At 41.7% G+C, this 15,821-nt stretch overlaps 1 protein-coding gene across 1 annotated transcript in view; it reads left to right on the plus strand.

Moving 5' to 3' along the window:
- LOC126184353 (uncharacterized) overlaps window positions 1-15,821 on the plus strand; it is a 496,186-nt gene that overhangs the window by 316,324 nt on the left and 164,041 nt on the right. Inside the window, exon 12 of the mRNA XM_049926732.1 lies at window positions 8,630-8,767. Within this exon, the coding sequence (XP_049782689.1) occupies window positions 8,630-8,767 (138 nt within the window). The remainder of the gene's footprint in view (window positions 1-8,629; window positions 8,768-15,821) is intronic.

Consider the following 15,821-nt stretch of genomic DNA (forward strand, 5'->3'; position numbering starts at 1 on the left):
TATTCAACCTTTCACCTGCTATTTGCAGAATGAAGTCTGTACTACATTTGTATACAATATACCAATGCCAGCTGACGGACATTTATTAATTTCTATGCTCACACAGGACAACTTGGTCTCTAAGACATTATGTTATGGGCCGAATTTTCGTGTTATTGTCTCGTTCCTTTATTTTCCTTTCTTCAAACCAGGAAGGACGAACGCTATTTGTGAATGCAGTACAGTTTCGTGTTGTCAGTGTACGGCGATAGCTTTCGTTTTGTCTTTTGCATCTTTAGCTTGGAAGTTCTCGCATTCGTGATCAACTAGCCACCACTTAGTTTAACATAACAAAATTTAAACAGTATCTAATTTACCACCCAAAATAGCGCCATTTGCCGCTCACACCAAACAGTTACAAAATGAGAACACGAATTTAGGGAGGATGACTTACAACCCTAAATACAATGATGACGTAGCTACATCATACTAATTACATAACAGCATAAAATTAGTAATTACCTCAGAATGGTCAGACGTTAATCGCAATAAGTTCCATGTGCCGTTATTTTAAGTTAGTGACAATAGTATCCAAGTAACCATATTAGTGAAGTATTAAATTCTTTTGTGAAGGTCAGGAAGATTATCTAAAAGATAGTCAGAGTCCACTAACTCAAGGTGAAAATTTTTATGACTCACAGTGGGCGAAAGACATTGTTTTTATGATGAACACCTATTTGTCTAACTCTGTTTAGGTCAATGGACTTGGCCCAATGATTCTCAAAAGGGTATAATCCATCTTTGCGGTTCAGTTATGTCCGTCCTGAGAAATACCCATCTACTGGTACTAAACCGCGTTCATTAGAAGCAAAATGACTTTATAGTCACGATATTCATTACAAGTCGGAATAGATGTCAAATCTGGTGCATAAAGCAGTCTTTTCCTTCGTGGGGGACCACAGTCATGTAGAACTTTTTGAAACAAATTTCCACCATTTGACGATAGATTTGCATTTATTTACTTCAGTTTATTTCACGTAATCACGATTTTGGCTTTGGAGCCATTCTCAAGCGCAGTTTCAACTGAAACTAAAATCTCACAAAGTGTCCGACCTGTTTAAATGGCATACCATCATGAAAATAACAATTATCTGGTGTTATAAACCAGTCATCGTATTAAATGATAAAAGTACACATCAAAGATACATAAAACGGCTGAGTTTCTTCACAACCAATAAACATTAACGATCTGACAGTCAGTACATTGCCGTGACCTGTATTCGTCACGTCCATCGTAGTCCCCAGTAGATGATACCTCTACTCCGTTCAGTGAAGTAGGCTATCACAGTTGAGTTCTCACTGCGTCATATCACGAATTGCTCTGTACAACTGAAATATCAAAATTTAAATCTGTACTCGGTAGTCAACCTTACGGCTTGTGACGGAGGGTACTTCGTGTAACAATGTCACTTCGCCCCATTCCTGTTCCAGTCGCTAATCGAGAAGGACTATTGTTGATATACCTACGTGTGAACCCAAATCCCTCTAAATTTATCTTTTCACGAGATATATGTAGCAGGTATTGGTTGACGTGACTAGGAACGTAAACCCTCGGAATTTCAACAGTAAACCATGATGCACAAAGCGTCTCTTGTAGGAGCGATAGTAACGTATCGGTTGTATGTGGGTTTAATAAGCCAATTCCTTCTGGATGAACTAAATTTCCTGAGGAGTCTTCCAATGAATCTCACTTGGGCATCTACGATTAGTTTTGTGTGCTAGTTACGCTTTAAATCAGTCCGTACGCAAACTAGCGGGTATTTAATGCCTGCGACAGTTTCTGCAGTATACAGCGTGATTATAATTAAACTTTCGCTACTTGAGCCAGTGTAGAAGAAAAACTACCGTATGGGTAACAAAATTTACAGGAATGATGTTCAGACTATATGCTCAAAGATTTGCGTTGATAGTAGTGTTAGTGTCATGGCTCGTTATTACGCACCGAAACTGGTATGGCCACTTAGGATTAAAACACTAGCATCAGTGTGCATCACAGTTACGCTCAGTCAGCATTGGCATGGACAAAGTGAACAGGGTTTAACTGGTAAAGCTGTTGTATCAAAACAACAGCAACAGTGTTGCTGCTCTTCACGAGCATCGACTCATTAAAGGAATATGGAGAGTTCTTCTTTCCGCTCCAGAGTTGGAGAAAGTGATTCTGAAGTTAGAATTAACCAGCGATTTGAGGATTATTCCTGGGAGACGCCGACGGGCAGTTGCGCCAAACTTTTTTGAGAAAGTTACTGTTGCCATAGTTGAAAATTGTCATAGAACAAGGTACGCAAGTAACAAATGTCACCCTCTCATGTAGAAACTGAAGTGTGTTTCTCCCAATGGTTTGTTATATCTTTTCCTCGTCTGCTTACAAATGTTTCTACAAAATTTCATTGACCTACTGTTACTCGTTTTTCATGGGGACTGTCTCAAATAGCGAAAGTAGAAGTGTAGTCATACTGCACTATCGTGCTCAAAGGTATTCAGATGCAATTTAATATCATGATAATTCAAATATCACAAAATATGTTATTAGGGATGCAGATATTGGAATTACCTTCGTGTATCACTGCACATGTTATGTATTGTATTATCTGATGATTTGTGTTGTATTTGTTATTTCAGCTGCTTTCTAGTGTGTTGTCTCAATCCTGGTTTTCAGAAATAGAGAAACCTTGTCTATATGCTTCAAAATACTGATAGGATTGTTGGAGAACGCATGGTCATACATAAAATGAAATAGAAGTAATATGATCAGTTCACTGGGAGGTTATGATTAAAATCACAGTGTTCCAAGTGCTGTAGTGTGGACTGCATACGTTGCAGGATGCTGAGACATTGTAGGTTCATTAATCAGCGCGCTCACGGAGTATGCTGAAAAAATAATTATACTTTCTGCCACCAGATAAAAATATGGCGCTGTAAGCAATCAGAATGTGAAATGTTTCGTTTGTTGAAATCAGCATGCTGTTCGTCACTTGGTAACGTGTGTTGGTTTCTTTTGTGACGAGACTGTTGGTGGAAAGAGTGAAGAAGGTTGAAGTTTTCCGTATGAAACGCAGTGGCTTTTGAGAAAAAATACCATGCACTGCTGGTAAAGTTGTTTTCTTGGCACATTTTACACTGGTATATATGCATTTTTCAGTATGTGCACCAATTAAAGCCCCGAGGTAGCCTACAATGCTGTGACTTTGCCCTTCGCTTTTTGGCACGCATAGAAATGGATGATGTGTGGCTGGAGAATATTCTTTGGAAGGAAGAGGCACATTTTACAGTGCACAGTGCCGTGAATCCACACAACTGTTGCATATGAGGTTCTACTCTGCCACATGTTGTGCAGGATCATCCACTGCACTCAGTTTATGTGACTGTGTGGTCCGTTTTTCTTCAAGGATATGATACGTCACGAGCCTGTACTCAGCGACATCTGCACGTCATGTGAACCTCCTTGTGTAACACACGATTCCAGCTTTGCAATGAGACAATTGTGTTCGTACGACTATTTTCATGCAAGATGCGGGACACCACATGTCGCATTCCGAGTGAAAGATTTGCTTCGAGAAACCTTCGGTAACGACTGCATCATCTCTAGGCAATTTCATGATGTGTGACCTTCCAGATTCTCGACCTAAGTCCATGGGACTTCTGGTTGTGCGGTTATCTGAAAGATCATGTCTATCAGGAATGTATCGGAATTCTTCCTGATCTGCAGGATAGCATAAGATGTCGCATCACTCTGATTACACCGGATATGTTGCTAGCAACTGTCGAACTTGCTATGGTACAGATGTAAAAAGTTGCTGAAACGGGAGACTAAACTGGATACATATTGTAACTTGCGACCATATCCTAATGAACATGCCACCATTATCATGTGTTTCATCTTTCTTCCCCTTTCCTGCGTCCAAAACACGTACTGACTGCTTACAGCGCCATATTTTCCCCTGGCGGAAGAAAATTGAATTATTATTTTTTCAGCATACTCCGCAAGTGTCCGATTAATGAACATATCTATAATGTTTCAGCATCCTGCGATGTATAAAGCCTGCACTGCAGCACGCGGAACACCATCAGTTTAATTATAACCATCCAGTATTTAAAACGTACAGGGGCCCCAAGTCATTGTTAGCATAGTGGCATACCGCCTGAGGCCATTAGGTTCATAATACGGAAATTTCAAGTTTTTCGTGTAACTGTCGAAAATAAATCTCCAGTTGTTCTTTACTAGAGTGATTCATTCCTTTAATGAATTTATTAAATTCTTTAATGCCATTTTCAATAGCTTCTGCTTGACTGTGCGCTTCTTTTTCATATTTTGCAAGCTATTCCCTGACAAACCTAATTATCTCCTTTTCATACTCAGTAAGATATGTCAGATTACATTCATTAATAATTTTCTGCCAAAGCTTACTGGCAGCTATTACTAAAATAATGTACTCACTATTAAGATGCAGACTGCACTGTGGCGCTCTAGCAGCTATGGGTCATGGATAAAAATAGCCTGCCTAAAATTTACGATGACTGGGCGCCTGTTGTCAGACTGCGACCTGCCTGTTCACCAGGTGTGGTAACTTCATCTGTCGTGGCTGTTCCCCGTAGTGATACTTGGTGTGAAGGTTGCCTGCATTTTGTGAAGTAACAGCGCCCCAGCTGCCTGTTGCCTGGTGCCTGGTGCCTGCTGCGATGTCATCCTTCTCGATCCGATGTGTTGAAAACAAGTCTCGAGCCTTCTTTTCTTGATGTCAGTTTTTTTATCATGCACTTCACAATACGTGGTGGTCCACACTCACTGCGAACATTTGGAAAATAACCAACTCTCATGGAAACGTTACATGATTTTCAATCGCAGCAAAAAATGTAAAGTCACTTTCATCATTTTTCTTCTGCAGATTTACGTTTAATTAATGTTCTACTGAATAGAATTTGAGATAAAATAACGATTTCGGGAGGGATCATAGGATGTACATAACTTTTTTATTTAATTGTCTTGATCACATAGTGGTTTAAACGAAGTTACCATTTATGGCTATCCATTAGCCATGTTCAGAATATGTACTAGCTACTGTATTACGGGAGTTCTCATTCTGCTGCACTGCAACAAGTCATAACCATGTAAAAATAACATGAGTCAAAATCGCCATGCATGCATCAACTGGTTACATATAGGAAGCAAAGCTATCCTAGAGGTCGTTAATCCATGCCTAATATACAGATAATTGCAAAAAGTAATTAAAATGAGGTTCACTGAAGAGAATGGTTTTTTGAAAATGCTTGGTTGTATATTTTTTTATGTTTCAACATTTAACCATATGCAACATCTATTTGTCTTCTGGCTGTTTAAAGCTGATCAAAATTTTTAAAAAATGTTCAAGAAATAAAAATTGGTTAAAGAACCCATTCTAAAATTGAATGCATTGTGATGGCTCTAGAATTAGTCTTATAATGGAAGAAGACAGAATTAACTTTGACAATATTTGCATTTTCTGTTTTGCATTTTCCATTTTATATTGTGCTTATAACAATAAATAATTATGCGTCAACACCCTCTAGGTTAGCTTTGCATCCTTTCTATAACTGATTGAAGCATGAATGGAAGTTATGACTCACGTCGTCTTACATGGTTATGACTTGTTGCAGTGCAGCATAATAAGACGTATGTCCTTTGTTTTTAATCTCCTAATGTAGTAGCTAATAACGCATTTTCTTTTATTTTTATTGTACACTGTGAAGGTGGCTATTGTATACCCAAAACCAGTAATTCTGTTAAAAAAACTGTGCAATTTCACTCTAATCCAGTGCTATAAATGTTATTATTAATAAAAGCCATTTTACAACCTATAAAATTCACTGTTCAATGGATTACAGTCGTACAGTCACTGGTAGCGTTAATTCACTGTTCACTTTCAATACAATCTTTCATAGTCACAGTAACTCAGAATCATCCCCACAAGGGATGCCATGTTCAAAATCTCAGCCATGTCCTAGTGGCTGCGAGAAACAGCCTGACTGTAACCGTGAGTTCTGTATTTGGGTGTGTGCAGCAACAATTCACCTGATGTCCTCTAAAGCTGAATGTGACTCTCGCTGCAGAAGATAAGGCTTGGTTGTGGCTCCATTTATGAAGTAGTGCTGCAGCTGTCATGGTTGTAGGAATATATGGGTGTAATTTTCAGTAAAGATCCTGTAAATTTGTTTGAATGAATGCCTATTCTTTATTTAGTGCTGCACATTAATCTATTAGTAACTGATACACTTTTCAAACTTCGTATTCCATGGCCTCACACTCATGACCGCTCACTTCCACTGCTGCCCCCTAACTATTAATAATGCACTTAATGCTTAATAATGTTTTGCTGGCAATGACTGTCAATAATAAACGTTTTGAGAAGTGCACAGATTTCGGCCCAGACCACGAACTTTCTAACCGCATTCAGGATTAGACGCCACCCGACTCTCATATACGCGCCCACACTCGGCAACGGCTATCACTCGACTCTGGCAGCAATCTCAATGGAACTTCTGCCTTGAGCACTTTGAAGAATCACTGTCCAGGGAAATCCACACAACGGTATGCGGTCATGCTTCGCTCCCCCAATTAAAAGCGAAGATACCGTGTCCAAATGAAGTGTGATGCCTAAACTCACCACCAAGACTCCATCACATCGCAATACTCTACCCACACAGTAGCGCTTGTAACATATTCCGCAACATCACGATTTGCTCTGTACCAATTTGCTATAAATATTACATGAAGTATATGTTGTCTTCGCTTTTGATCTTCCTAATTTAATCACTCTCATTGTGTAGTAGGTCAGCCAACCTACTTCTCAGATTGCACAATGCATCTTACAACTCAACACCCTATTTTGCGTATTATCTGACTGCCTCACTTTCCTACAGAATTTGAGTCTAGTCTGTTGCTATCATTTTCGGAGAGGTGGAATTCCAGTGACTTCAGCTAGATATCTTGGTGGTAAATCTCATGGTAGATGAAAAGCAAGCCTCAAGGCCCAGTTTCGTATTTAATGGAGACTGATTATATGAAAGTCTTCAGAATTTCCCCATACTGCAGAAGCATGTCCCCGCAGTGGACACGCTAAAGTAGTATATGTTGTCTTCGCTTTTGATCTTCCTTATTTATTCACTCTCATTGTGTAGTAGGTCAGTCCATCTGGTTCTCAAGTTGCACAATGCATCTTACAACGCAACGCCCTGTTTTGCGTATTATCTGACTGCCTTACTGTCTTACAACATTTGAGTCTAGTCGCTTGTTATCATTTGCGGAGAGGTGGAATTCCAGTGACTTCAGCAAGATATCTTGGAGGTAAATCTCCTGGTAGACGAAAAGTAAGCCTCAGAGTCCTGTTTTTTATTTAATGTAGGTTGATTATATGAAAGTCCTCAGAATTTCTCCATATTGCAGAAGCATATTCCAGCAGTGGACACGTTAAAGTCATGTGGAGGACATAATGACTGTGATGGCAGCATGGATTCTTGGTTCAATAAGGGGTAGAGTGCACACGTTCGACCAGTTGACTGGCTTGAATTTCTTGGATGTTCTTTTGCAACAGTGATGTCGAGATATCTTGCTGTCACTGACATGATATCCCCACCATTAATCCATAGTGGCGTCAGCTCAGCTGGAATTTTCCTCCAGGCAGAAACCATAGCTCGAAATTAGTACTGGACAGCATGGGCATTCGTGTTCCTAATGAATAAGGCCAAGTCATCAGCATAGAGTGCTAGATGGATATCGTCATTTATAGGGACATCTGATGTGGAAAGGGTGTGAAATACTGGCCTGAGAACAAATCCTTGAGGTAATGCAGCCAGGATGTGTCTACTGTCAACCAGTAGGATTTGAGAAGTAAAATGTGTTACACGGTGACCCCTGTTCCAATAGCTTAAACAAGAGCCCTCCGTGCCAGAGGGAGTCGAACGCCTTGGAGAGGTCCAGGTATACTGCGGTTAGTTACTCTCAGCAAGACGTCGAGAGCTTCCTCCACCAGTCTCAGTAGTTACTGAGCTGTTGTGTCGCCTCTTCTGAATCCGAATTGTAAACAGATGTTAAGCTTCAGCGTGGTGTAGTAGGTGCACGTACTACAGTCGCTCGAGGCTTTTGAAAGTGCTGGTACGAGACTGACGGGTCTGTAGTTTGTTGGCAGGAGAGAATCCTTTCCTTCCTTGGGAATGGCCACTATATCTGCATGGTTCCATGCAGGTAGGATAGTGTTCACTGGGAAGGACTTGGTTACTTACTGGCAAGTGGAACTCCAGTTCAGCGTAAAGATAATGTATTTACTAAACCTCTATCGACTACATGCATTACGTAAGCACATGAAGATAGTTCTTTAATACTGTGTCCAAGACCAAGATCTGCTGACACCTCCTCTCCATACTCATATCAAAATGCTAAATTTTAATTAGTTTCAATTTTTTGTGTTTGGGACATATTTTGGGGGATACTTGGTTTTCAGTCAAAGATGATGGGCTGCAGTGTACAGCTGCATCATTACCCTATTTTACTGTTACTGCTCAAGTTACTATCTATGTAATCTTACAAGTGCCACTGACTAGTATAATCTTCTTGTTTCAGGAGATCACTTCTGCTCTTCAAATGATTGGTTATCTCCAGAATATCACAAAAGAGCCACATCACATAGATGGTGAAGTTTTCTGTAAGGCAGCGGCAGAAATTCAGAAAGTTCTGGTGTTCGCACTGAGGAACAGAAAGGTATTAACAATAAATTTTCATTGTCCACAGTCCAGTGTAAGTCTGTATTAAAGATGTATTAAACTAAATCAAAATCAACAAACCATAATGCATTAGACTGTTTACGCCAGGCATGACCATCTTACTTGCTTTAACCAGGACTGACGTGTTTGTAACACACAGCAGCTTCTGTTGAAACGACTGACGATTTCCTTCAAACTAGTCATTACAGAGAACTTTACATATCCATAATATTGCACTCTTATCTTTAAATTGTCAGTCATGTTGTGTTTAGAGTCCTTTAGTATTTATAGTTACAATGTAGTTAATGGAAGCACTACGTTTGGCCAGTTACTGCGAATGTGAGAACGAAAGGATACAAAGTGTTTTACTGATTCTTTGCGATATCGTCTCCTTTACTTCTCAGTGCAGCACTTTAGCTTCTGTACTCCCCAGTGGTGTCTGTTTTTGTGATCTCTAATTCTTTAGAATGTCACAAGGAGCAGTTTTCTTTGAAAATTGTGTGTTATATGAACTTCAGATTTCACAATTAATCACAGAGTTATTCTGGGCAAAACGAGTTTACAACTATTCGGTACCTGATTTCTCTAAGGTGATCCTCCGTTTCTCAAGGTCACTAATTTTATTTACGACTAAGGAAGTACCTGCTTTTGTCCCCGGCGAACTGGGGATGAATAAGTTTGGAGATAGTCTGATGCTTAGGATGTTAAACTCACATTCTGAATGACTGTGCATCAGATCGGCTTTACGTGCGACCGTAATTAAAGTGCAATACAGTTCCGATAAGCTCGCGGTCCGCTTCACTCAGATCTTTTATGAGGCTGTCCTCGTGTTCTGTTTCCAATAACCTCGACGCTCGCGAGACCTTCAGGTTAACCAACGTCGTTCTACTTTTATGAGTGCATAGTTCATGCTCACCGCCATTAAACCAGTTATACAGCGTGCACACAAACTGCATCGACATAGCAGTGCTGGTTGTACTAGTAGTGTTCAGCGTATTTTGAAATAAGGTTCAAATGGTTCAAATGGCTCTGAGCACTATGGGACTCAACTGCTGAGGTCATTAGTCCCCTAGAACTTAGAACTAGTTAAACCTAACTAACCTAAGGACATCACAAACATCCATGCCCGAGGCAGGATTCGAACGTGCGACCGTAGCGGTCTTGCGGTTCCAGACTGCAGCGCCTTTAACCGCACGGCCACTACGGCCGGCTTTGAAATAAGGAACGCATGGTCACCAGTGGCTCGCTACAGAATAATAATGTAAGTACGATTTATACCGTTAGTCACCTTTTCTGTGAAAATACCGTCCCAACAGAGAAAAATCTTGTAATATACAGTCGTAAAAATGTATAACACAAAACACGCAAATAACAGCTTACAAGGACCACATGACAATCGGCTATTTGTATTTTTTCTTAAATTCGTGGTACGTGATGTTCAGAACTCAAATATCAATCATCCAAAGTCTTTCCATGTAACTCTCAAAAGTTATCGAGAAACTTCGACTTCGAAATTATCCGCGTATATTTCATATTAAAGACGGGAATTAATTCAATAGTCTGTGTGGTCCTGTGGTAGAATGCTTGCATATCTTGTGGACAGTCTTGGTTCGTTTCCCAGCCATGGTAAATTTTTCCACATAGGAGCAAGTTCAAAGAAAATTTCCGTGAAGTTTAAGACACACAGAGGTGAAAAAAAATTATAATTTGTAATGTTTATTTAATTTAACTAGTTTTTATTAACAATAGATAAGTAATTAAGAATTTATATTTGCAACGAAAACTGGAATCTTGTGTGCGATATGTGATTAGAAACAAAAGACGTGCATTTTTTCATTAAAATAACAATTACATATGCGTTAATTAGCATATATTTGATGAATTTTATATTTAAATGACGTCAGTAGTCGAAGTGAACAAAAAAATACGAAAAATTAGTGACCAATACAAGAGTCGAATCAGCGATCCAACAGTTACCAATCTCGAGTGCAGCCGATGTTTTTGCTATTTAATGTATTTTACACTTCACGGAAATGCCCATAGAACATGCAACTTTGTTAAGAAATGTGCATCAGCCAGGACTCGAATTTAGGCCTCCAGACGGCAGGCGAGCATTTTACGACAACCAGATTGCTTGTCAAAAAATATACTTTATTTAGTGAATTAAAGACGCCCAGAAAACTTCATAGTTGATTTTCTCAAGAATTTTTCAGAGTTGCATGGTACTGCTTTCGCTGACTGGTATTTCAGTTCTGACCTTCCAGTACCATTAAGGTAAAAAAAATAATTGCGAAAACCAGATTGCCACGTGGTCCCGTTGTTAGTGTAGTTGTACCGCTCTTACATTACATTCAGTGAACCAATGGCCAACTGTTAATCGGTAAACCTACCCATATTGCTGTGTATGACTGTTCGTGTACAATTATCACTGCCAGAAAAACAAACTCAAGACAGAACCGAGCAGATCTGAGTGCAAGTTCGAGGGCGAAGAGTAAAATAAGTTATTTTACATACAGTGTGTACTGCTATAGGGCTTTGTTTGTTTGGTAAGCCATGAGTCTACACTGAATGATTAAAGAGTAGTTTGCACATCACAGATTTATTGTACATTCTGCTATACACTATGTGATCAAAAGTATCCGGACACCTGGCTGAAAATGTGTTACAAGTTCGTGGCGCCCTCCATCAGTAATGCTAGAATTCAATATGGCGTTGGCCCACCCTTAGCCTTGATGACAGCTTCCACTCTCGCAGGTATACGTTGAGTCAGGTACTGGAAGGTTTCTTGGGGAATTGCAGCCCATTCTTCACGGAGTGCTGCACTGAGGAGAGGTATCGATGTCGGTCGCTAAGGTCTGGCACGAAGTCGGCGTTCCAAACATCCCAGAGGTGTTCTATAGGATTCAGATCAGGACTCTGTGCAGGCCAGTATATTACAGGGACGTTATTGTCGTGTAGCCACTCAGCCACAGGCCGTGCATTATGAACAGGTGCTCGATCGTGTTGAAAGATTAAATGGCCATCCCCGAATTGCTCTTCGACAGTGGGAACCAAGAACATCAATGTATACCTGTGCTGGGATAGTGCCACTCAAAATAACAAGGGGTGCAAGCTCCCTCCATGAAAAACATGCCACACCTTAACACCACCGCCTCCGAATTTTACTGTTGGCACTACACACGCTGGCAGATGACGTTCACCGAGCATTCGCCGTACCAACATCCTGCCGTCGGATCACCACATTGTGTACCGTGATTCGTCACTTCACACAACGTTTTTCCACTGTTCAAGCGTCCACTGTTTACGCTCTTTACACCAAGCGAGGCGTCGTTTGGCATTTACCGGCGTGATGTGTGGCTTATGAGCAGTCGCTTGACCATGAAATTCAAGTTTTCTCACCTCCCACCTACCTGTCATAGTACTTACAGTAGATCCTGATGCAGTTGGAATTCCTGTGTGATTGTCTGAATAGATGTCTGCCTATTACACATTACGACCCTCTTCAACTGTCGGCGGCCTCTTTCAGTCAACAGACAAGGTCACCCTGTACGCTTTTGTTCTGTACGTGTCCCTTCACGTTTCCACTTCACTATCACAGTAGAAGCAGTGGACCTAGCTATGATTTGGAGTGTGGAAATGTCGCGTAAAGACGTATTACACAAGTGATATCCAGTCACCTGACCACGTTCGAAGTCCCTGAGTTCCGCGGAGTGCCCCATTCTGCTCTCTCACGATGTCTAATGACTACTGACGTCGCTGATATGGCGTACGTAGCAGTAGCTGGCAGCACAATGCACCTAATAAGAAAAACGTATATTTTGGGGGGTGTCCTGATACTTCTGATCACATAGTGTATTTTACTACACGTGGCAAAAACAGAGTTCCGTCCTTAGCAAAAGGAAGACAAAGAACTGCACTGAAGTGACAAAACTCATGTGATATCGATATACACCTATACAGGGTGTTACAAAAAGGTACGGCCAAACTTTCAGGAAACATTCCTCACACACAAATAAAGAAAAGATGTTATGTGGACATGCGTCTGGAAACGCTTAATTTCCATGTTAGAGCTCATTTTAGTTTCGTCAGTATGTACTGTATTTCCTCGATTCACCGCCAGTTGGCCCAATTGAAGGAAGGTAATGTTTACTTCGGTGCTTGTGTTGACATGCGACTCATTGCTCTACATTACTAGCATCAAGCACATCAGTACATAGCATCAACAGGTTAGTGTTCATCACGAACGTGGTTTTGCAGTCAGTGCAATGTTTACAAATGCGGAGTTGGCAGATGCCCATTTGATGTATGGATTAGCACGGGGCAATAGCCGGGGCGCGGTACGTTTGTATAGAGACAGATTTCCAGAACAAAGGTGTCCCGACAGGAAGACGTTCGAAGCAATTGATCAGCGTCTTAGGGAGCACGGAACATTCCAGCCTATGACTCGCGACTGGGGAAGACCTAGAACGACGAGGACACCTGCAATGGACGAGGCAATTCTTCGTGCAGTTGACGATAACCCTAATGTCAGCGTCAGAGAAGTTGCTGCTGTACAAGGTAACGTTGACCACGACACTGTATGGAGAGTGCTACGGGAGAACCAGTTGTTTCCGTACCATGTACAGTGTGTGCAGGCACTATCAGCAGCTGATTGGCCTCCACGGGTTCTGCGAATGGTTCATTCAACAATGTGTCAATCCTCATTTCAGTGCAAATGTTCTCTTTACGGATGAGGCTTCGGCTCTGAGCACTATGGCTCTGAGCACTATGGGACTTAACATCTATGGTCATCAGTCCCCTAGAACTTAGAACTACTTAAACCTAATTAACCTAAGGACATCACACAACACCCAGCCATCACGAGGCAGAGAAAATCCCTGACCCCGCCGGGAATCGAACCCGGGAACCCGGGCGCGGGAAGCGAGAACGCTACCGCACGACCACGAGCTGCGGGCTGAGGCTTCATTCCAACGTGAACAAATTGTAAATTTTAACAATCAACATGTGTGGGCTGACGAGAATCCGCACGCAATTGTGCAATTACGTCATCAACACAGATTTTCTGTGAACGTTTGGGCAGGCATTGTTGGTAATGTCTTGATTGGGCCCCATGTTCTTCCACCAACGCTCAATGGAGCACGTTATCATGATTTCATACGGGATACTCTACCTGTGCTGCTAGAACATGTGCCTTTACAAGTATGACACAACATGTAGTTCATGCACGAAGGAGCTCCTGCACATTTCAGTCGAAGTGTTCGTACGCTTCTCAACAACAGATTCGGTGACCGATGGATTGGTAGAGGCGGACCAATTCCATGGCCTCCACGCTCTCCTGACCTCAATCCTCTTGACTTTCATTTATGGGGGCATTTGAAAGCTCTTGTCTACGCAACCCCGGTACCAAATGTCGAGACTCTTCGTGCTCGTATTGTGGACGGCTGTGATACAATACGCCATTCTCCAGGGCTGCATCAGCGCATCAGGGATTCCATGCGATGGAGGGTGGGTGCATGTATCCTCGCTAACGGATGACATTTTGAACATTTCCTGTAACGAAGTGTTTGAAGTCACGCTTGTACGTTCTGTTGCTGTGTGTTTCCATTCCATGATAAATGTGATTTGAAGAGAAGTAATATAATGAGCTCTAACATGTAAAGTAAGCGTTTCCGGACACATGTCCACATAACATTTTCTTTCTTTGTGTGTGAGGAATGTTTCCTGAAAGTTTGGCCGTACCTTTTTGTAACACCCTGTATTGATGACGGTAATATCGCGGACCCAAGGTGTAAAAGGGCACTGCATTGACAGAGTTGTCATTTGTACCCAGCTGATTCATGTGAAAAGGTTACCGGCGTGATTGTGGCCGGCGGACGAGAATTAGCAGACTTTGAATGCGAAATGGTAGTTGGAGGTAGACACATGAGACGTCCCATTTATAAAATCATTAGGGAATTTAATATTCCGAGATCCTCAGTGCGAAGAGTGTGCCGAGAATACTACATTTTTGGCATTACATCACACCACGAACAAAGAAGCAGCCGACGGCCTTCACTTAACGACCGAGAGCAACGGCGTTTGCGTAGAGTTTTCAGTGCTAATAAACAAGCTACACTTTGTGGCATAGCCAAAAAATCAATGTGGGACGTACGACGAACGTATCCGCTAGGACAATATGTCGAAAACTGGCGTTAATGGACTGTGGTAGCAGACAAGCTACACGAGTGCCTTTGCTAACAGCACATCGCCTACAGTTTCACTTCTGGGCTCCTGAACATTTCAGTAGGATGCTAGAGTGGAAAACCGTGGCCTGGTCATGAGTGTCCCGATTTAAGTTGGTAAGAGCTAATGGTAGGGTTCGAGTGTGGCGCAGACTCAACGAAGCCATGGGCCTAGGTTGTTAACAAGGTATTGTGCAAGCTGGTGCTGGGTCCATAACGGTGTGAACTGTGTTTACATGGAATGGACTGGGTCATTTAGTCCAAATGAACCGATTATTGACTGTAAATGGCTACGTCGGCTATATGAACACCATCTGCAGCCATTCACGTACTTCATGTTCCCAAACAGCAATGGAATTTTTATGGATGACAATGCACCAAGTCATCAGACCGCAAGTGTTCGTGATTGGTTTGAAGAACATTCTGGACAATTCCAGATCATCCGATATGAATCCCATAGAACATTTATGGGACATAATCGAGAGGTCAGTTTGTACACCAAATCCTGCATTTGCAACACTTACACAATTATGGACGGCTGCACCACTCCGGGCGAAAGGAGGTCTGACAATATTAATAGGTATCCCATGATTTTTTCCCCTCAGTGTAAAGTAGTAAGGCTACCACAAACTGAATGACATTTCACTGTTGACACTATGTGTTGACTGCCAAATATACCACACCAGCACCCTACCTCCACTCCAGAAGCACCGGAGATGCAAAGGAACTGGTGTTTTACCGTTCTAGCGGCTCGTGTGACGACCGCTGTTCGCGGTGGTTGTGGTGTCTGTAGCCTCCATTGGTTCGGTGGAGTGGTCGAAGCTTTTTTCT

This window comes from Schistocerca cancellata, chromosome 4, assembly GCF_023864275.1.
Source record: "Schistocerca cancellata isolate TAMUIC-IGC-003103 chromosome 4, iqSchCanc2.1, whole genome shotgun sequence".
Taxonomy (NCBI): domain Eukaryota; kingdom Metazoa; phylum Arthropoda; class Insecta; order Orthoptera; family Acrididae; genus Schistocerca; species Schistocerca cancellata.